This window comes from Podarcis muralis, chromosome 14, assembly GCF_964188315.1.
Source record: "Podarcis muralis chromosome 14, rPodMur119.hap1.1, whole genome shotgun sequence".
Lineage (NCBI taxonomy): Eukaryota > Metazoa > Chordata > Lepidosauria > Squamata > Lacertidae > Podarcis > Podarcis muralis.
The window spans coordinates 11,258,144-11,280,637 of NC_135668.1; the positions used below are offsets into that span (position 1 = coordinate 11,258,144).

General features: G+C 46.8%; 1 protein-coding gene across 1 annotated transcript in view; it reads right to left on the reverse strand.

Annotated features, from left to right (window-relative positions):
* Positions 1-1,877: 1,877 nt before the first annotated feature.
* The window catches only part of TNFAIP8L3 (TNF alpha induced protein 8 like 3), a 72,226-nt gene continuing 51,609 nt past the window's right edge, over positions 1,878-22,494 (reverse strand). The window contains exon 2 of the mRNA XM_028706166.2: positions 1,878-8,699. Coding sequence (XP_028561999.1) covers positions 8,137-8,699 — 563 coding nt within the window. The 3' untranslated portion in view covers positions 1,878-8,136. The remainder of the gene's footprint in view (positions 8,700-22,494) is intronic.

A 22,494-nucleotide genomic window follows, 5' to 3' on the forward strand; every position in this document is an offset into this window, starting at 1 on the left:
CCTGTGGTGTGATCTCTTTATTTATAGGTTCCCTCCAAGAGTAGTTTATTTTTGTTCTGGTTAACCAATATTCTTCGTAGAAAGCAGCAGTTGGGTGGCCACGACCCTCTTAAATACCTTCCCCAAAAGAGGGTGATTGAGACCAGGTGATACCGTATTTTTCGCTCTATAAGACGCCCCAGACCATAAGATGCACCTAGTTTTTGGAAGAGGAAAACAAGGGAAAAAAATTCTGAATCCCAGAAGCCAGGACAGCCAGCGGGATCGCTACGCAGTGATCCCGCTGGCTGTCCTGGCTTCTGGGATAGCCACGCACAGCCTCTCTTGGGCAGGGGAATTTTCATCCCCCTGCCTGCGAGAGGCTGCGCGCGGCTAAGGCTCCCCCAAGAGCCGCACTCCCTTTAAAGAGCGTGTGGAGTGTGTGTGCGGCTCTTGGGGGCTTTTCCCCGAGGAGGGAGAAGGGCAGCCTCCACGCTCCACTTTAAAGGGAGCGCTGAGCAGAGCCCCCCGCCTGCATTCGCTCCATAAGACACACACAGACATTTCCCCTTACCTTTTAGGAGGGGAAAAGTGTGTCTTATAGAGCGAAAAATACGGCAATTGCCATAAGCAATGTGGGAGGGCTCCTTTAATAGTTGCACTACCTCTTACTTAAGAATCAGAGATGTCTCAAGCTTTGAGCCAATGCACAATTGCATACAGGTAGCCCAAGGCTCACTCCATGGTATCTCCAGGTACGGATCGAAAAGTGAAAAGGCTTCAGTCTAAAACCTTGGAGGTCCACTTCTGGTTGGTGTAGACAATAATGGAGCGAAATAGATCAGTGGTCTGACTCATTAGAAGGCAGCTGCCGTAAGGCAGTGCAATGTAGCATAGCGATAAGCCCCGAAAGGTAAAGGTAAAGGGACCCCTGACCATTAGGTCCAGTCATGGCCGACTGTGGGGTTGCAGCGCTCATCTCGCTTTATTGGCCGAGGGAGCCGGCGTACAGCTTTGGGGTCATGTGGCCAGCATGACTAAGCTGCAAACCAGAGCAGCGCACGGAAACGCCGTTTACCTTCCCGCCAGAGCGGTACCTATTTATCTACTTGCACTTTGACGTGCTTTTGAGCTGCTAGGTTGGCAGGAGCAGGGACCGAGCAATGGGAGCTCACCCCGTCGCGGGGATTCGAACTGCCGACCTTCTGATCGGCAAGTCCTAGGCTCTGTGGTTTAACCCACAGCGCCACCCACGTCCCATAGGAATGGGTAAAATAATAAAACCATGCTGGAAGGTCTGGCAAAAAAGAAAAAGGAATTCACCAGGTCACAAGACAACATCATGCTTGGCACCAGCTGACCTTCCCTGGAAGAGACATTGCGCAGATGGGGAGTCACAGTTGAAAAGGCCCTGTTTGTAGTCATGGCCAGTTGAGCTTGAGCCGGTAGAAAGATTTACAGCAGGGTCTATGTGTGCAGTGGTTAAGTTTTTGGCAGCTCATGTTGGAGAAGATGGTTCTTTGGATAGAAACGAGCTTTCAGGGAAATGGAGATTTTGCCTACAGTTCTGATTTTCACTGTGCCTTGGTTCTCGAACGGCTTAGTTCTCAGACAAATCGGCTCCCGAACGCCGCAAACCCAGAAGTAAGTGTTGTGGTTTGCGAACGTATTTTGGAAGCTGAACGTCCGACGTGGCTTCTGCTTGAGTGCAGGAAGCTCCTACAGCCAATCACAAGCTGCTCCTTGGTTTTCAAACAGTTCCGGGAGTCGAATGGACTCCCGGAACGGTTTAAGTTCAAGAACCAAGGTACCACTGTACTTAAAAAATAAAAAACCCTGCAAAAGAAAGTTAGAGGAAATAACTGCAGCAGATTAAAAAAAATCCAAAGGACATATAGTTTAATCACAAATCATTTAATGCATAATTTCTGATAAACACATGGCACACTTTTTGAGTCTGACTCAAACACTACTGAAATGATTGTTTTGCATGTTAACCCACCAATATAAAAGTAAACGATGAATATATAGCATATGCCAGCATGAGACACGCGTAATATTTCTGCCTCCCTTTTAAAGGCTACTCAAGTCTTTTATACATATAAATAACAAGACATTTGGCTGTTTCCTTAAAAAAAATAACCAGATTTGAAGCTCAATGTGTGCAAAATATAAACATCTCTCCTTTTTGTGCTTCCTCCCTGGAGCAGCCTCCCTGCATCACTGCTGGGGAAATTGGCTTATTGGAAGTAATGGTGTCTATAGCTCTCTAGCTATTGGTGGAGCCCAATTGTGGAGCCCATTTCCATCAGCCCCAGCCATCCTGACCAATCGTTGGGGATAATGGGTGTCCATCACCATTGGGAGGGCCGCAGGTTGCTGATCACAGTGTATAGGATTGGCCAGATTGAGTAACTGATTTTGCACATAATACCAAACCGTAGTTGTGTTAACACGAACATGCCTAAGTCTTGCACACCCCTCTTCCTCCTCCAGCGTAGCCACATGAAGCAGCATCCACTTCTATTTTTCGCTAAGCGCAGTTTCCTGTTGCCTTCAAAAAGGGAGAACTCTGCTTAGTTTAAGCTATGGTTTCTTAAAATGAATTATGGTCCTGCATGCTATGCTTTGGTATGTAGACAACAGGCCAACTGGTACTCTCTAGTTTTTGGGACAGTTTTGCAGTGGGTCACTGAGCCAAATTTATTTCGACACACCTGTGAAACAACAGTTTTCAAAGTGATATTTTATCCCGTCTTCCCTTTTAAAAATTATTTGGATGTGTGATTACCTTGGATGTATAATTTCTGTCCTGGTTTAATAAAAATCTATTGAAAATTAATAAAATAAAAATAACCATACTCTTAACTAACCAGAATTTGCCCTGTTTAGATGTAATGTTAACTATGATAAGTGAACAGCAGAAACCACAGGTTTTAAATCTCTTTGCAGGTGTACAGAAGTGGGAGCCTGAGGCTCACACCTGCTCATTCCCCTAATGTTAAACCATGGTTTAGTGTTATGTGCAAAACAAGCCAATTCCTCTTTGTATTTCTCTGATTTGACAAAGAGCTGATCTTCTTCCCCAAATTACATGATCCAGTGAATGGACACGGATGCAAAATGGAAACTGCCCAATGAAGCTACCCGAGACAAGTGACTCGTGGACAATCTCATCAAAGCCAGCAGGAGGGCACGTCATTGTGGATTTTACTCTTCTGGTTGCCAGAATAGATCCTGTGTTTAATCTTAGAAAACAATTGTTATGTATTTGCTGCTATGCGGCAATAGGCCTTTGTACTTTGTTAAGCAGCCATTCTACACCCACTTACCTGGGAGTAAGCCCAGCTGAACCCAGTGAAACTTATATCTGTGTAGGGATGTCAGAGAATTCCGACGAAAACAAAAATGGGAGCGGAAATCGCCAACGCTCGCTTTTTGCTCCCTATCCAAAATTGGAAACAATCTAGTGAATGCCATTGACCTTTGCTGCTGTTTTTGCTTTCAGTTTGTGAACCGTGCATAACTGATTGTGCCCTTCCCTTCTTTACACTGCAACGAGTGGGGTGGAATAATGTAAGGACAACGTAACTGTCAGGGGCTCAGGAGCTGAGCCACAGGGGAGAGAGGAAATGGAGAGTGAAGGGGAGGAATCTGAGGGTAGCGGAGGACAGAATGACAGTGACTCGAGAGATTCCATAAGCCTCTCCAGTGAATCAGAAGATTCCCAGAAGGGGGCGCCTATGGCCAGGGCAAAGGGGGTCCCAGGGGGGACACACCAGAAGCAAGGGGCCAGCGGAGACTCCCAAAGTAGTAGCTGGAGATCAGGGCCAGTTTCCCCACCAGAGTGCAGTGGGGGGGAAGAGTCCCTTGGGACAGAGCCAGCATCCACTCCAGGAGGGAGGGAAGAGGAGTCAGGGCTGGCCACGCCCCTGTCGGAGAGTGAGGGAATGGAGGGGAAGTCAGACCCAGCTAGCACCCCTGGAGAGGAGAGTAGCAGCAGGAGCAGTGTAACGGTGAGGAGGAAGGTGTCAGGCTGTGCGCGCGCGCCAAGTTCAAATGTACAGGCGCGCGGGACAGCTGACAACCCGGAGTGGGAACCAGGTCCTAAAGCCCGCCGGAGGGAGGGGGAAGAATCAGGAGACTCAGCGTCAGAAGAGTCTAGGATGGGCAAGACCCCAGCGGACAGGCGGAGGAGGAAAGAGCTAAGGAAGAGGTGGAGCAAGGCTAGAGTCTTAAACTGGTGTCTGGGGGGAGGAGACTCAGATGGAGGTTCGGCGGTCTAGAGTTTGAGACGTAGAGCTGCGCGCCGAGAATGTAAAAGCGAAGCAGAACTTAAATAAAGACTGTTTCATATAACAACGACCTGGCGTTGGTCCTTTGTGAGCTGGGACCTAGGGCAGCTCTGTAATTACGTAACTTATGCAATTTTGCCAAAGCAGCGGGTGTGGTGGATGATGCTGTTTTTGGTGGATGACAAATTGCAGCAGAGCAGAAACACTGCTGCATGCAACAAGTCAGGATTGCTTCTTGCACCCCTACTTCTGAGTAGCCATTTATAGGTTATGTACAGTGTTTTCCGTTTCTCCTATAAACTCTCCTGTACTGGAATTTCTAGGAGGGAACACAATTTTTAAATATCTTTTCAGTAATACATAATCAACACTTGGACCAGAGTGTTCATTGTGACCCTACAGCGATTTCCTGAAAGGAAAGAACAGCACCGTGAGGACATCCCTTATCAGACTAAAGATTTAAGGAGTACACAGGCATGAAGGGTCTAACAGATTAGCAGGGCTTGGGCGAGGAAAGCTAGCTTCTGGTGGTGTTGCTTCCTTTCATTTCCCCCCTCCTCTTTTCTTTCTTTCTAAACCACTTCTGGCTCAACGGAACACTGTGACAGAAACCAGAGTGCATGGAAACACCGTTTCCCTTCCCGCCACAGCGGTACCTATTTATCTACTTGCACTGGTGTGCTTTCGAACTGCTAGCTTGCAGGAGCTGGGACAGAGCAATGGGAGCTCGTCATGGGGGTTCGAACCGCCAACCTTCTGATCGGCAAGCCCAAGAGGCACAGTGGCTTAGACCACAGTGCCACCCGTGTCTACACACCACTTTCTATCATCCAGCCAGACAAGCATCATCAGAGCTCAAGGGCACAGGCAAAAACCACTTGCCAGCAATGCGAAGAAGGCTGGCAAGGGGTGTGGCCTGTGGAAATGGGGGTGTGGCTGACATGGGGGTGTGGCTTGGGGAGAGTCCCACTATTCCCCACTCCTGAACTAGGGCCACAAATGAATGACAAGTAGCTGGCTATGATTATGTCAAGGGTGGAAAGTGTTTTGTTGGATTCGATAGGCAGCTTTTGAGATCCCATGCCCTTAGAAGGTCCTCTGTTATCACACCAGGCATACGCTGTTGCTCCTCTCACTGGTGTAGCCTCCTCTTGTTCACCTGCCAGCCCTCCAAGCAAGCAAGAAGATGGCTGTAAGAAGGTGGAAATGGAAGAAGCCACCCCTGGAGTTCCTCCCCCTCGCTGTTTTCAGGCAGATGTCCCAATGACCAGGAGCAAGACAACAGTGGATTGCTCAACAAAGATGTCAGCCCAGTGTGCAGCTGCTATGATAAAGGTGAATTCCGGGTTGGGGATTTCATTAGGGTTGGAAATCAAATGGTCAATATCAAAATAAAGTAAAGGTAAAGGTACCCCTGCTCGTACGGGCCAGTCTTGACAGACTCTAGGGTTGTGCGCTCATCTCACTCTAGAGGCCGGGAGCCAGCGCTGTCCGCAGACACTTCCGGGTCACGTGGCCAGCGTGACAAGCTGCATCTGGCGAGCCAGCGCAGCACACGGAACGCCGTTTACCTTCCCGCTAGTAAGCGGTCCCTATTTATCTACTTGCACCCGGGGGTGCTTTCGAACTGCTAGGTTGGCAGGCGCTGGGACTGAACGACGGGAGCGCACCCCGCCGTGGGGATTCGAACCGCTGACCTTTTGATCGGCAAGTCCTAGGCGCTGAGGCTTTTACCCACAGCGCCGCCCGCGTCCCTCAATATCAAAATACACATTGTTAAATATATGGCCTGATGTATACAGCTCTGGCTGCTGTCTACGCCTCAAAAAGGATATTAGAGAGCTAGAAAGGGGCAACCCAAAATGGGTTGAAACACCTCCACTATAAGGACAGAGTGAAATGTTAGGGACTCTAGCTTAGAAAAAATGATGAGTAAAAGCGAAGGTATAGAAGATTATGCATATAGAAAGTGGATAACAGAACTTGGGGCCATCCAACAATTTTTGGAAGATTTGGGACTGACAAAAGAAAGAGACTGCACAGTTAAAATTACGAAATTTGTTTCCACAAGATGTAGCGAAGGTCACCAGCTCAGACCGCTTGCAGAGAGGACTGGACAAATTCTTGGAGGAATTTGGCTACTGGCCACAACGGCCATGTTCACTCACCACGGTGAGAGGCAGCATGGCTCTGAATGGCAGTTTCTGGGGGCCAGTGGGGAGGGTGCTGTTGCTAGTGGGCTTTCTTCCCATAAGTGTCTGGTTGGCTTCCGTGAGAACAGGATGCTGGACCAGATGTGCCTTGGGCCTGATCCACCAGGGCGCTTATACTTTTTGCAGATTAATATGGAAATGGGATGGAACAGACAAGCCAAACCGTGCAAACCGACTAAGGATCAGAAATAGACGGATCCGTCCATTCCTAGTGGGTGCAGGCCTTCAACGATATCGGTTGCCATCCAGTTTAAGGCAGAGGATTGTAGGGTTGTTTGTTTGTCTTAAATGAAGCTTTTGAAAATGAGTATCCATTTCTATGCTTTGACAAGAAACAATCACGAGCTCTTCGGGCAACATTTTGGACAGCCTCATTTCTTGCAAAGCCCAAGGACCTAGAGAAACATAGATATATAGAAAATACAGAGCTGTATATGGTACAGAAACAACAGTGAGACACCAGGCTTTGTGGGGACTCTGATTCAACTGTGGGGAGGTTACTGACATCATGCTTAAATTCAGGAGTGGAGGGACGAGCCCCAAAATCACCCCACTTCACCATGTTCTTCACCCCCCCTGCCAACGCACACCCTTATGAATAATAGCTTCGACAATGCAGAATTTGCACAATCTTTCTGCGGCACCCCATTTAAGAGTCTTTAAGAGATTGGCACAACTTTTTCATTCCTTTCTTGGTCTAAAATGCTGACACCTTAAGAGAAGCAATATTCCTGCTTTTGTTGTGCTTTGCCCTCATTCCTGGCATATGGAATTATTCTCTGTTTGGATCATGTGCTAAAAAGAGATTTTCAGTTTTAAAAATAATGATATCCAGAAACCCATTCTTTCCACTTCACCTTATGGGTTCCATTCTTCTACAATATAAACGTGGGCATGTTTGCTCGATGTCATGGAACTTCAGGTTTCCTTTTTGGCACATCAAACTGTAACCACAACACAGCAATAATGAGATCATGGTATGTAATCATTTCCCTCCCCATCACAAATGGCCTTGCATCATAAAATGCTCAGTTTATTTGTGGTCTGAAGTGTGGCTTGCTTTGCTTTCCATTACAAATGCTCTGGAATGGCCTGGTTCACACATAAACACTAAACCATGGTTAATGTTAAATGTTAAACCATGGTTAACACTAACTGTCATTAATAAAACCATCATTAAAGTGGAAACATCTGGCAGATGGTCACTTAAGCCTTAGTTTATTACATCTCTCTTATCAAAGAGACACAAGCCCAGAAGAGCTGCTATTTAGTTACAGCTCTGTACCTTTTGAGCGGTGATGACTCCATAAGCAGCATTAAGGAGGAGGTGTTGGGCTGCGTCCACATGTAACACTAAGCTATGGTTTACAGTAACAATGGTTTATAAACCAACTACAAACCTTGCTTAACAAACAACTTTTAACCATAGTTAATAAACCATAGTTAAGCTGCTGGGGTCATCCATAACACTAAGCCATGGTTAAAGAAACTGTAGTTTAACAAACCATGGTTTAGTGTGCAAACCAGGCCATTCTCTTTTGGGATTATGCACAGGAAGCTAACAGTTGGTCCCAACTCTCTGGTTACATTTCTTAAGCGAAACTTGTATAGTTGCTGTTTTGTTTTGTTTTTTTAAAAAGGGCAAAGTTTCAAAGGATTTTCTCATCTAGCAGTTTGTTGATTCCATCACAGATCTTTTTGAGGTGTGGTCGGCATTCCCCATCAAGGCTATAGAGGGCAGTGAGGAACTCCACATTTGCGAAATGGTTGAAGACGTGATTGATTCGCGCATGAGACCTGGCTGTCAGGTGCCGTTCCACGAGTTCGTGAACAAGGTCTTTGCACTCGTTCAGGAGTTCCGAGAGGACATTTTTATCGAAAGTGTACTCCACCTCGTAAAAGCTAACAATCGTCATGGCCGCTTGGTTCAGCTTCTTGCGGAACTTCTCGACAATCTCCAGCTCTTCGGAATTGAACTGATTGTTTCGGTAGAGGATCCCGATTTTGATGGCCACTTTGATCAAGTCCCTCATGATTTTGTGGGCTTCCTTCTTGTTTTTCATGTGCTCCGTGGTCACTTTGTATAACTCGTCGAAGATTTCGCTGCTGGTGTCATCAATCAGCATGTTAGCCATGGTCTTGGTGGCCATTTTACTCAAGATCTTTTTCTGGGCTTGCAGCGCAAGGCTCTTTGAACTGAAGTTTTCGGGACCTAAGGGTAGTGGGCAGGGTGGGTGAGTGGGGGGGGGGAGGGATAGGGAGAGATGGAAAGGGGGGAGAGAAGAAAGGAGAGAAAGAAAGGGGGGAAGTCATCTTTGAATAATTTGCAATGAACATTTCACAGTTCAAAGTGCCATTTACTAAATCATCTATCTATATCTATCATCTATCATCTATCATCTATCATCTATCATCTATCATCTATCATCTATCTATCATCTATCTATCTATCTATCATCTATCATCTATCATCTATCTATCTATCTATCTATCTATCTATCTATCTATCTATCTATCTATCTATCTATCATCTATCTATCTATCTATCATCTATCTATCTATCTATCATCTATCTATCTATCTATCTATCTATCTATCTATCTATCTATCTATCATCTATCTATCATCATCTATCTATCATCATCTTCTATCATCTACATCTATCTATCATCTATCTATCTATCATCTATCTATCTATCTATCTATCTATCTATCTATCTATCTATCTATCATCTATCTATCATCTATCTATCTGTATCTGTATCTATTTCTGTATCTATATCCGCATTGTTTTGTAATTTATAATTATCATTAGAACAGATTTTGTCAGGTGGCACAAGATCCAAGCCCCATGGCAAGTTGCCAGGAAAAAGATAAGACAAGTGAATGTAAGGTACAAAACCGTAACTCTTATTAGGGGGAACTGCTTGCAAAAACGTGTGCAAAAGGGGAAAATGCGCTTTTGGGGAGATATACCCCTCAATGTGGAGGGTTTGACTAGATGAGCTGTGGGGTCTCTTCCAACTCTACAATTCTATGAGAAATTCACATTAACGTTTTCATGAGAACTAAAAAAAAACTGATCTGGAAATGTGCAAAACTGAACTTAAAAGACTGGAAAAGCAAGAGATAACTGAAATTCACAGATCCATCCATCTACCCCTAGTTTGTATTATGCTAGCGTTGCAGAAGGATAAAGAGGGGAGGAAATACATTGGCTCTTCAAGCCATATGGTCTCCCTCCTCTTCAAAGAGCAGCGAAAGCTTCTGGAGAAGTAAAAATAAAAAAAGCTGCAGTAGGCGGTGAGAATTGGCTCAGAAGCAGCGGAACGGGCCAAAAGCCTGTCACAGACAGCATGTTGACCCTGCTTGCTGAGAGGAGAAGTCTGTTTTGGTCACGGGGAGTCACTGTTGAGTGGCAGCTAGCTGCGTTGGGTCCGTTAGGAGGAGTTGGGTCTGGGGAGCAGCATGGTGGGGTGTGTTTGTGAGGCTATCCAAGAAGTCACAATACGGCACTGCTTCTGTCAGAAGCACCTAAAATGTTTCGAAGTCAGGAGCGAGTTCCTGAATTCCCACAAAACCATTATTAATAGAGCGCTGATCAAATCAGATGTTAAAAACAGCTGCGAATGTGGGACCTGCAATTCAGGATGCAATTCGAGCCTCCCAGTCCAACGGCTGTGCAGTCCCTGCTTCAATGCCCCTTAGGCAGGGGTAGGCAAACTAAGGTCCATGGGCCGGATCAGGCCCAATTGCCTTCTGGATCTGGCCCGCGGGCGGTTCGGAAATCGCTGCATGGATTGCCAGCTCACGTGAATTCCTTGGCTCTTTCTTCCACGGCGGCGGCAGCGGCGCCTCCTCCCTCCCTCCTCCTGGTTTCTCCCTGCCCTGCCTAAGGGAGGAAGGGGGCTGGGCTTTGTTGGTACAGCAGCAGCAGTGCTTGGGCAGCCGCCATTTTAAGCAGCTCCTCTCTGGAGCCCTTTTGAGTGCCACTCAGCATCCCTCTGCCGCCGCCAGCCCCTTTCGCTCGCAAGACACAGGTAAGCAGCCACTGGGGCTCGTGGGGCTCTTGAATCATCCCCCCCCTCAAAATATAGTCCGCCCCCCCACAAGGTCTGAGGGACAGTGGACCAGCCCCCTGCTGGAAAAGTTTGCTGACCCCTGCCCTTAGGGATGGAGAGCTCACCCCCTTGCCTTGCAAATCCCTCTTGAGAATACAGTGGTACCTCGGATTAAGAACTTATTTTGTTGTGGAGGTCCTTAACCTGAAACTGTTCTTAACCTGAGGTACCAGTTTAGCTAATGGGGCCTCCTGCTGCTGTTGCGCCGCTGCCGCACGATTTCTGTTCTCATCCTGAAGCAAAGTTCTTAACCCGAGGTGCTATTTCTGGGTTAGCGGAGTCTGTAACCTGAAGCGTCTGTAACCTGAAGCATCTGTAACCCGAGGTACCACTGTAGTGCCCTTGGAACTTCTTTAAGAAAGCTGATAAGCTTCAGACACCGGCTGTGCTTTGCTTCTGCGACGCAGCTGCAAAGTTCTGCCTGGAGAATTCAAATGGAGAGGCCAATTTTGCGTTTATTGCCTGTTAATTCTAAAATAGCCCAGTATCTTTTTTTTGACTAGGGGGTTGGGGGTGGAGTGGGATGCAGACACAGCTATGGTTGAAATGATTCATCTTCAGCACATCTTTGACAATCTTAAAACAATGAGGGGAATTCTTTTCTTTTTTTAAGAAACAACTGCTGTCATTAATAAATGGTGTGCTCCAACCATGAATGCAAAATAGTTTCAATCAGACAATCCTAACCTTACAACTTTTTGTCACGTTTTGACCACAAACTTGACATGAGCCAACAGTCAAGTTGGCTCTAGATAGCATCTAGATCAAGGGAAGTAATAGTGCCACTGTATTCTGCTTTGGTCAGACCTCACCTGGAGTACTGTGTCCAGTTCTGGGCACCACAGTTCAAGAAGGACACTGACAAACTGGAACGTGTCCAGAGGAGGGCAACCAAAATGGTCAAAGGCCTGGAAACGATGCCTTATGAGGAACGGCTAAGGGAGCTGGGCATGTTTAGCCTGGAGAAGAGGAGGTTAAGGGGTGATACGATAGCCATGTTCAAATATATAAAAGGATGTCATATAGAGGAGGGAGAAAGGTTGTTTTCTGCTGCTCCAGAGAAGCGGACACGGAGCAATGGATCCAAACTACAAGAAAGAAGATTCCACCTAAACATTAGGAAGAACTTCCTGACAGTAAGAGCTGTTCAACAGTGGAATTTGCTGCCAAGGAGTGTGGTGGAGTCTCCTTCTTTGGAGGTCTTTAAGCAGAGGCTTGACAACCATATGTCAGGAGTGCTCTGATGGTGTTTCCTGCTTGGCAGGGGGTTGGACTCGATGGCCCTTGTGGTCTATTCCAACTCTATGATTCTATGATTCTACGTTCTCACCACTGCACTAGCAACGGCAATTCTGTTTTGTTTGGGAGAAGGGGCAGGTCTGCTAAGAAAAAATGTTTTAAGAGAGCAGCAATGGATGTACTAAACCACTCCGTGGGTAGTTGGGTCAAGGTAGGCCTATGGCTATTGGTTTTTATCCAATGCTAATCGCACTCAGCTCCTTCATGGATCACTGCCCTGTTGTGGCGAAAGGGCCTGAATAACTGCAAGAAGCGATGAGCTATGCTGTGCAGGACCACCCAAGACGGACAGGTCACAGCCGAGAGTTTAAATTAAATGTGATCCACCTGGAGAAGGAACTGGCAAACCACTCCAGTATTTTGCCAAGAAAACTCCATGGACATAAAAAAGGAGAAGCTTTGAGAAGAAAGTGAGAGTCTCCAAGGCATGCTCTGCTTCATGGGGTCACAGAGAGTCGAACATGACTAAGACGGCTAAACAACAAAAAATCTCACTCAGAGTAAACTTAACTGAAATTAATAGGCCTAAATTAGTCATGCAACGTGCTCTTTATGGAGCTACCTTTGAAGGTGACCTGGAAACTACAACTAATCCAAAATGTGGCAGCTAGACTGGTGGCTGGGAGTGGCCACCGAGACCATATAACACCGGTCCTGAAAGACCTACATTGACTCCCAGTATGTTTCCAAGCACAATTCAAAGTGTTGGTGCTGACCTTTAAAGCCCTAAACGGCCGCGGTCCAGTATACCTGAAGGAGCGTCTCCACCCCCATCGTTCAGCCCGGACACTGAGGTCCAGCTCTGAGGACCTTCTGACAGTTCCCTCTTTGCGAGAAGTGAGGCTACAGGGAACCAGGCGGAGGGCCTTCTCGGTAGTGGTGCCCACCCTGTGGAACGCCATCAGATATCAAGGAAATAAACTATATGACTTTTAGAAGACATGTGAAGGCAGCCCTGTTTAGGGATTTAAAAAAAAATGATGTTTTATTGTGTTTTTAATATTCTGTTGGGAGCCGCCCAAAGTGGCTGGGAACCCCAGCCAGATGGGTGGGGCATAAACAAACAAACAAACAAACAAACAAACAAACAAACAAACAATAATGCCCATTAATTCCAATGGGTCTACTCTGAGTAGGACTAGCATTGGCTACAACCCAATAGCTACAAGTTTCCATTCTGTTCAACATTCATGATGGTCATCAGGAGAGTTATTTCTAGGAGAGTTCAGTCAATAATAATAATAATAATAATAATAACAATAACAATTTATTATTATTAATACCCCGCCCATCTGGCTGGGCTTCCCCAGCTACTCTGGGCGGCTTCCAACAAAATATTAAAATACAGTAATGCACCAAACATTAAAAGTTTCCCTAAACAGGGCTGCCTTCAGATGTCTTCTAAAAGTCCAGTAATTGTTTTTCTCTTTGACATCTGGTGGGAGGACGTTCCACAGGGAGGGTGCCACCACCGAGAAGGCCCTCTGCCTGGTTCCCTGTAATTTGGCTTCTCGCACTGAGGGAACCGCCAGAAGGCCCTCGGAGCTGGACCTCAGTGTCTGGGCTGAACAATGGGGGTGGAGACACTTATGGGCGTGGTAGTCCATAAGACAGGGCATTCTTGGTATAGATACCTCCTTGATGTAGCTCTCTGCTGGGGAGTATTTGATCTGTTCTCAACAGCAGACATTTTAAACAAAGGTTGAATTTTTTATTTCTCCAGGCATTTGGATCATAAAGGGAATTTGCTCTGGGTACAGTTCCACAGATACGTGTCATTTCCTGTGTTGTGGTCTGATTTTTATGGTCCTGATGATGCTTTTTATTGTGCGATTGCTTTATTGAATTTGAGTTGTCATTTGTCCTGTGCTCCTGACAGGAGGATGTGCGGGATATAAAAACAAGGACTGCTGATACAATCAAAGAACTGTAGCATTGGAAGGGAATCCGAGGGCCATCTAGTCCAACCACCTGAAATGCTAAAAAAAAATCCCTGATCACCCAACCTGTTTAAAAACCTCAAATGAAGGACAAGGTAAAAATCCATAAGGCCTTTAAGAACCATATTGTCAGGAAGGCTGTGTTTAATGTCTGGACAAAATATAAGGACTTACTAGAAAACAAGACCCCAAGGTGGCTGTCACCAATGGAAGCTAAGGCCCGGAAAAGACTCAATATGGAGGCCAATTGGCTGAAATATTGGGAAATAATAGAAAAAGAAGGAGATACTTGGAGATTGCAGAGTCTTGAGAAATTAAAGGATAAAGTGCGAGACTGGTTACACTATGCTCAGATTAAGGAGGTCTTTAAGGCAGATAAAAAAATAGGTTTCCAGGTGGAAAAATCGAAATTGGAAACTGAACTGTTAGAACCTAAGACCAAGGTACTTTCAAAAATGTATATCTTGCTGTTGAAATGGAATACACAGGATGAAACTGTCAAATCAGCTATGATAAAATGGGCACAGGACATTGGGTACAATATTATGTTTGCTGACTGGGAAAAGTTATGGACCACCGGAGTGAGGTTTACGGCATGTAATGCCTTGAAAGAAAATATTATGAAAATGATATACAGGTGGTACATGACCCCAGTCAAGCTGGCAAAAATATATCACTTGCCTGATAACAAATGTTGGAAATGTAAGGAAACTGAAGGAACATTCTTTCACCTCTGGTGGACGAGCCCAAGGATTAAGGCTTTCTGGGAAATGATTTATAATGAGTTAAAAATGGTATTTAAATATACCTTCCTTAAGAAACCAGAGGCCTTCCTTCTGGGCATTGTCAGCCAAGGAGTGCTAAAGAAAGATAAAACCTTTTTTATGTACGCAACAACAGCAGCAAGAATACTCATCACAAAGTACTGGAAGACCCAAGATTTACCCACGCTGGAAGAATGGCAGACGCAACTGATAGATTATATGGAGTTGGCTGAAATGACTGGCAGAATTCGGGACCTGGGAGAAGAGACGGTGGAAGAGGACTGGAAAAAATTCAAAGACTATTTACAAAAGCATTATAAATTGTATGAATGTTAGGAAAATGCACGACTGAAAGAAACACGGCAGCAGTAAATTTATTGTAAGACATATGAGAATAAGCGATGTTTAATGAAATGATGAAACTTGAAGTAATATTATGTTCAAGCCAAATAGTTTAATTTATGATAAAACCATTTAAAAGTTGGAACAGAATATGTGAGATTTATAAAATAAGAATGGAAGTAAGGTAACAAATTGCTGCATATAACTATATGATTGAGAACGCAGGGAAGGGCGATGTGAGGAAGTTCAAAGATTATGAAAATATGTCTTATGAACAATTTTATTTTACTTGTATTTTCTTTTCTCATTTTTTTCTCTCTATCTTATAATCTTACTTTGTTCTTTTTTGTTTGTTATATGGTGATGGTACTTTATATGCTTGGTGGTCTGTTTGTTGTTTAAAAATTGAAATAAATATCTTTATTTAAAAAAAAAAAAAACCTCAAATGAAGGAGAGTCCACCACATTCTGAAGCAGTCCATTCTACTGTTGAAAAGCTCTTACCATCAGAAAGTTCTTCCTAATGTTTAGTTGAAATCCCCTTTCTTATACTGTAATTTGAATCCATTGTTTTGGGTTGTACCCTCTGGAACAGCAGAAAACAAGCTTGTCTCCTCTTCCATGTGATGGCCCTTCAGATATTTGAAGATGGCCAATGTTGTTGGACTCTCAGCAGCCCAAATTGACAAGGCCAACAGTAATAGAATCTGAAGTCTAACACCACCTGGAGGACCACAGACTCCTCATCCCAGAGCTACAGGCATATTTTTCTATACTCCTGTCCTTCCCATCTGTGTACATTTTGTCCTGGACTTCCACCAGCCGCGATGAAGCCCAAAAGCTCAGAAAATGCCTGCCAGATACGCTCAGAGTTATCATGGACACAGGCGCTACCGTCCCTGTATAATTATAGAAAGGCCAGAAATAATATGCAGTCTTCTTAAAATTCTCATCTTGAAATGGAATCTTCTTAAAATGTCTTCCTCCTCTCCCCCACCTCGGATTGTAAACGCAAACTCCGTGAGCATCTGCAAGATTCTCAAAATATTTTGCTTCCAGATGGCGAGAAGGGAACGTACCAAATTGTTGCCGATCTGGGGAGGGGCGAGTGGGGCTCGACTATATTATCTGCATGCAAATATGCTTTTAATAAATGCAGGTCCTGCACGTATGCAGAAAAATGCGATGCACAAAGCATGTCCTGGGTTTCTATTCCTAGATATGAAAATAAGACTTGAACCCTTGTACTGTGAGCTATGTGCATTTGGAACATCTGTTAGGCTAGATGGTTTCTAGAATTATTTTTGGATGCTAGGCATAAGTTATTGGCAGATGTAAATTTCTTATAGCACAGAGGAGAATGCAAGATAAGCCCTGGATCACTCATTCAATAACCACAAAATGTCCAACACTTGGGGCTTTGCAGAGAGGTTAAATTATAAATAGGAATAATAATAATAATAATAATAATAATAATAATAATAATAATAATAATAATAATAATAATATGTTATTACTTATGCCTCACCCATCTGACTGGGCTGCCCATGCCACTCTGGGTGGCTTCCAACATGATATACAGAAACATAATGAAATATCAGACATTAAAAACTTAACGGCTTGTTTTCACCAGATAAGAATCTGACCCATTGCTTCTTTCAGAGACTTGAATAGTCTACAAAGACTTTCAGAGACTTATAAGACTTTCATTTGGTTCTATGTATTCAAGAGAATCCATCAAGAGTGCATATTTTGTGACTTTCAGAGATTTATAGATTTTTGTTTATTTGGTTTTGCAGGGAGTACATTTCATACTGTTCAGTGTTTTGTATAATAGATTATATAAAGAGTTTACATTGACATCGTATTGTTGTACTTGGTCATCGTGTTGCTTTGGATATTACTGATTGTGCTAAACTGCCTGCATGTGCTTATTTATGTATATCCTGCTCATCCTCTCATTGGAGTTATAAAAAAATTAAAACATCTTAACAACAATTCTAGTGACAACAATAGTGATGCCAACTGAGAAAGATCTCAGAAGGCTTGCTGAAAGAGGAAAGTCTTCATCAGAGGCTGAAAAGACAAGCAAGATGGTACATGTGTAATAGTCAACAGGCTTATATGACTGGTTCTGTCCCCGCACCTCCATTCTGGCAGACCTGTTTAGGGAAGTTTTTAAAGTTTGATGTTTTATCATGTTTTTAATTTTCTGTTGAGAGCCGCCCAGAGTGGCTGGGGAAACCCAGACGGGGTATAAATAATAAAATTATTATTATTATTATTATTATTATTATTATTATTATTATTATTATCATCATCATCTGACAACTGATGGAAGGGCTTTCCACAAGGTGGGTGCCACTACTGAGAAGGCCCCCTGCCTGGTTCCCTGTATCCTTACTTCTTATCCTTGGAGCTAGACCTCAGTGTCTCGGCTGCTGAATGAGTTTATGAGAAGTGAACATGGCTGTTTTTTATTAATAAGGGATCATTTCTCTGGATTCCAGATACTTGGCATTTTGACTATGCTTTCCTTTGCATTAAATGGAAAAATGCAAAAGGTGTACGTGTGGCGGATTCCGACCACTTCTGCCTGATCCATTTATTGAATAGTCACCCTGGTTTGGTTGCAGGGAGGTTAGCTGAGAAAATATTATCTCACAACTTCCAGAGCATTTCCCCATCACATTCCTTGTTGCAAAAAGTCTGATCTTGGAGGGAAATGGTTTCGTTGCACAAGACTGCTATAGCAACCAGTGGCGTAGCGCGGGTTGTCAGCACCCGGGGCAAGGCAAGTAATTTGCGCCCCCTAACCCGTGGATTTGCGCCCCCTAACCCGTGGATTTGCGCCCCTAACCTGTGGATTTGCCCTAACCCCAGATGTTGCGCCCGGTGCGGCCGGCCCCCCCTGCACCCCCACGCTACGCCAGTGTTTCCCAACCTTTTTTGGGCAAAGGCACACTTGTTTCATGAAAAAAATCTCGAGGCACACCACCATTACAGCCCCGTGATGTCAGCGCGCAGCGTCACGCCGGGAGGGACGCACGAAAGTGTAAGTTTCAATTTTTTCCCCTCCCCCTTGCCTTCCTTCTGTGCCAACCGCCAAAAAGCCAAGAAAAAAGCCAAGACTTTAGGGCAGCAGGTCGACATGGAAGAAGCTCCTACCTAAGGACAGGTGCGACGGCCGTGTCCTCTTCTGCCACACTTGGCAGCCCTGCCTCACGGTCGTGACTCCCACCCTGATTTCTCCCCGCAGGTCGAGCGGCACAGGCAGCCCAATGTGTCCAGCCCAGACACAAGCCCCGCTTCCCCACTCTAGATCCTGAATGCAACCAAGTGCTCTGGACTCCCGAGCAGGGTGGGAAAGAGGACTAGCATCTGGTAGCCTCCGGGCTCCTCGCCTGCTCGAGGGATGGCATTGCAGGCAAGCTGCCGGCCGTCGCCATCGCCGCCCCCTCATGCGAGTGGACCTGCCCGGAGTGGTGGGCCGGGGGAGGCTCGCTCTCTGTGGGGATGTGGCCCGCACGCGCGGCCCCGCTTCCTCCTGCCCAGGGCTGAGCTCCTTACCCGCGATCTCGGTCTCGCGCACACGGATCCCACTTATTCTGAAGCTCGCGCCACTAGCCGGGGCTCTCACACCGTGCCAGGGCGAGGCGGCGCGGCCCACTGACGTCATCGCGGCTCGCCGCCGCCCTCGACTTCCCTGTTCCCTCCCCTCCCTCGGGTCGCCGTGGTTACCGAGGACTGCAAGCTGCTCGGGCGAGCGTGGGGCATTAAGTGGGAGAAGGAAAATTAAAATTAAAACTCGCCTGAAGGCCGCCTCTCCGGATACAGTGGTGCCTCGCAAGACGAAATTAATTCGTTCCGCAAGTCTCTTCGTCTTGCGAGTTTTTCGTCTTGCGATGCACGGTTTCCCATAGGAATGCATTGAAAATCAATTAATGCGTTCCTAGGGAAACCGCCTTCAGACCAGGTCCGGGGACAGTCTGTCCCCCGACCTCTTCTGAAGGCTGGGGGGGGGGACAAGGGCTTTTCTTCCCACCCCCAGCATTTTAAAAAACCCCGGGACAGCGGAGGACTTCTCCGCTGTCCGGGGCAATCTTAAAATGCTGGCGGGCGGCATTTTAAAATCGCCCGGGACAGCGGAGGACTTCTCCGCTGTCCGGGGCGATTTAAAAGCCCCTGGGAAGGCAGGCAAGGGGGACAAAGATTTTCGCCCCCCGCCCGCCTTCAGAAGAGGTCCTGGACCTCTTCTGAAGGTGGGTGGGGGCGAAAGTCTTTGCTCCCCCCTGCCTGCCTTCCCGGGAGAGCGGAGAAAGGCAGCACATTTCACCGCTGTCCCGGATGGCTTTAGAAGGTCCTTGACCTCTTCTGAAGGCGGGCGGGGGCGAAAGCCTTTGCTCCCCCCTGCCTGCCTTCCCGGGAGAGCGGAGAAAGGCAGCATGTTTCTCTGCTGTCCCCGACGGCTTTTGAAGGCAGGCTTTTGAAAGCCGTCCGGGACAGCGGAGAAACGCAGCGCGCCCTTGCCGCTGCCCCCCGACTTGGCTGGAAGGCTGGCGGGGGGAGAAGCCTGCTCCTCCCCATCGCCAGCCCTGCAAACTCGGGGGACAGCGGGAGAGGCGCAGCGCGCCCTTGCCGCTCCCCCCCGACTTGGCTGGAAGGCTGGCGGGGGGAGAAGCCTGCTCCTCCCCATCGCCAGCCCCGCAAACTCGGGGGACAGCGGGAGAGGCGCAGCGCGCCCTTGCCGCTGCCCCCCGACTTGGCTGGAAGGCTGGCGGGGGGAGAAGCCTGCTCCTCCCCATCGCCAGCCCTGCAAACTCGGGGGACAGCGGGAGAGGCGCAGCGCGCCCTTGCCGCTGCCCCCCGACTTGGCTGGAAGGCTGGCGGGGGGAGAAGCCTGCTCCTCCCCATCGCCAGCCCCGCAAACTCGGGGGACAGCGGGAGAGGCGCAGCGCGCCCTTGCCGCTGCCCCCCGACTTGGCTGGAAGGCTGGCGGGGGGAGAAGCCTGCTCCTCCCCATCGCCAGCCCTGCAAACTCGGGGGACAGCGGGAGAGGCGCAGCGCGCCCTTGCCGCTGCCCCCCGACTTGGCTGGAAGGCTGGTGGGGGGAGAAGCCTGCTCCTCCCCATCGCCAGCCCTGCAAACTCGGGGGACAGCGGGAGAGGCGCAGCGCGCCATCCCGCTGTCTCCCGACATGGTTTGGAGGCTGGCGGAGGGCTTCCTCCTCCCCCAGCCCCGCAAGCTCCCAGAGCGATGCCAAAGCTGCGCGCAGCTTTGGCATGGCTCTGGGTCCCGTTCTGGGGGAGGGGGAAGCTCGGGCTTCCCCCGCCCCAGCCCCACGCCTGGCGGTGGGGGAATAATTTTTTTCCCCTTTATTCCCCCCCCCCGCCAATTTTTCCCGCGGCACACCAGGCAACGTCTCGCGGCACACTAGTGTGCCGCGGAACACCGGTTGGGAAACACTGCGCTACGCCACTGATAGCAACTGTCCAACCTGATTTTGCTGCTATGTGGCTGAATCCCACCTGAAAATTGCAACAGCCTGGAACTGCCCAAATGTTGAGGCAACAAAGGCTACATCCAGCTCCTTCTTGGCTTTTACCCGTCATTGGGTATTTACAGAGAACACATAAGATAAACAGAGATGTTTTACGCTCGCCTCTTTGGCTGGAAATATACAATTATTGTCATGGCGACAATTGGCGATCGCCGCCTTGTCTGTTAGTTGACTAAAACAACCCACCCTTGGCTGAAAATAACCTGTTTTAATAGCTGAATCCTGCTCTTTGTGAAAATATTTAAATGCTTTTAACATTGCTGTAACTCGATGTTGATTTGGAGAGTAAACAAACGTCCGGAAGAAATATGTCCCTCAAAAGAACAGAGTGCAATAATTTTAACTAGAGTAAATAATGTTGATGAAACCTTTCTCGGTGCACTGGGGGGAAAGGCCCGGGCAATGGCTTGCAGTAGACTAAACACACCACCCACAAGCCTTTGTGCAAACTGGGAGCAGGGTGCTGTCGCTAGAAAGTTGGGCAGTGACCTGTGGGGGATAAAAGAGGATGCAAATGACTGTCATGTAGCTTAATTGGTGCTCTTGGGCCTGTCTGGAGATTACACGGATTTGCCCATTTTGGTTTCTCTCAATTTCTGATTTTTCCAGTCTTATGTCCAGTTCTCCACATTTCTGCATCAGTTTGCAAAAAAACAACAACAAAAAAACCTCATGAAAATTAGTCAGCATTTTAGCATAAATTTCTCCCTACATGCACATTTTTGTATGCAATTTTCTCTAACGCATTTTGGCAAGCAGATTTCCTTAACGAAATGCATTATTTGAATCTGAAGGCAGCCCTGTTCAGGGAAGTTTTTAATATGTGACATTTTAGTGTCTTTTTCATCTTTGTTGGAAGCCGCCCAGAGTGGCTGTGGAAACCCAGCCAGATGGGCGGGGTACAAATAAATTATTATTATTATTATTATTATTATTATTATTATTATTATTATTATTATTAGCATGTTAATTTCACTGATAAATGCTTTTCCCTGCACACTTTCCCCTGCTGTGCGGATTTTTGTAGACGTCTATTTGGAACCACATCACAAAATTCAAAGAAGGGCTAATTTCAAAGGATGGCTGCGGTTTGATTTGCACATTGTTTTGGGAAGTGCTGAGCCGAATTCTCCTCCATCCTCCATCTGTTATACCATCACAGGGCCAAACTGCATGAGATGCCTGTGACCAACTGCACAGTTGGCTTTGAAAAAGTATATTTCAGATGCAAAGGGGGGCTCTGTTCCAAATTGGGACCTTGGTGTGGAGTTAGAAATGTACGGTAATTCCTGCAATTCCTGGTGTGAACTGGATAGATTTGCACTTTCCCGGTTAATTAATTATCCTTCAGATGTCATACATCCCCAGATTTTCTGATACAGTTCTTGGCTCAAGGAACATACCAAGATGCATTAAAGGTGAAATAAAGGTAAAGGTAAAGGTACCCCTGCCCGTACGGACCAGTCGTGTCCGACTCTAGGGTGGTGCGCCCATCTCACTTAAGAGGCCGGGGGCCAGCGCTGTCCGCAGACACTTCCGGGTCACGTGGCCAGCGTGACAAAGCTGCTCTGGCGAGCCAGCACCAGCGCAGCACCCGGAAACGGCGTTTACCTTCTCGCTATAAAGCGGTACCTATTTATCTACTTGCACTTGGGGGTGCTTTCGAACTGCTAGGTGGGCAGGAGCTAGGACCGAAAGACAGGAGCTCACCCCACCGCGGGGATTCGAACCGCTGACCATGCGATCGGCAAGCCCTAGGCACTGAGGTTTTACCCACGGCGCCACCTGTGTCCCAAAGGTGAAATACATACATGGAAAAAACCTGGCATTTGTATATCTATTTAAATACAATTTTTCATGCAGATTTTCCTCTCAGTTTAGATTAATGAGGAAATGGAACTTATGACTAGAGGAAACAAACATCTATCTGACTTTTAGATGTTTGATGTTTTATTCTGTTTTAATATTGTGTTGGGAGCTG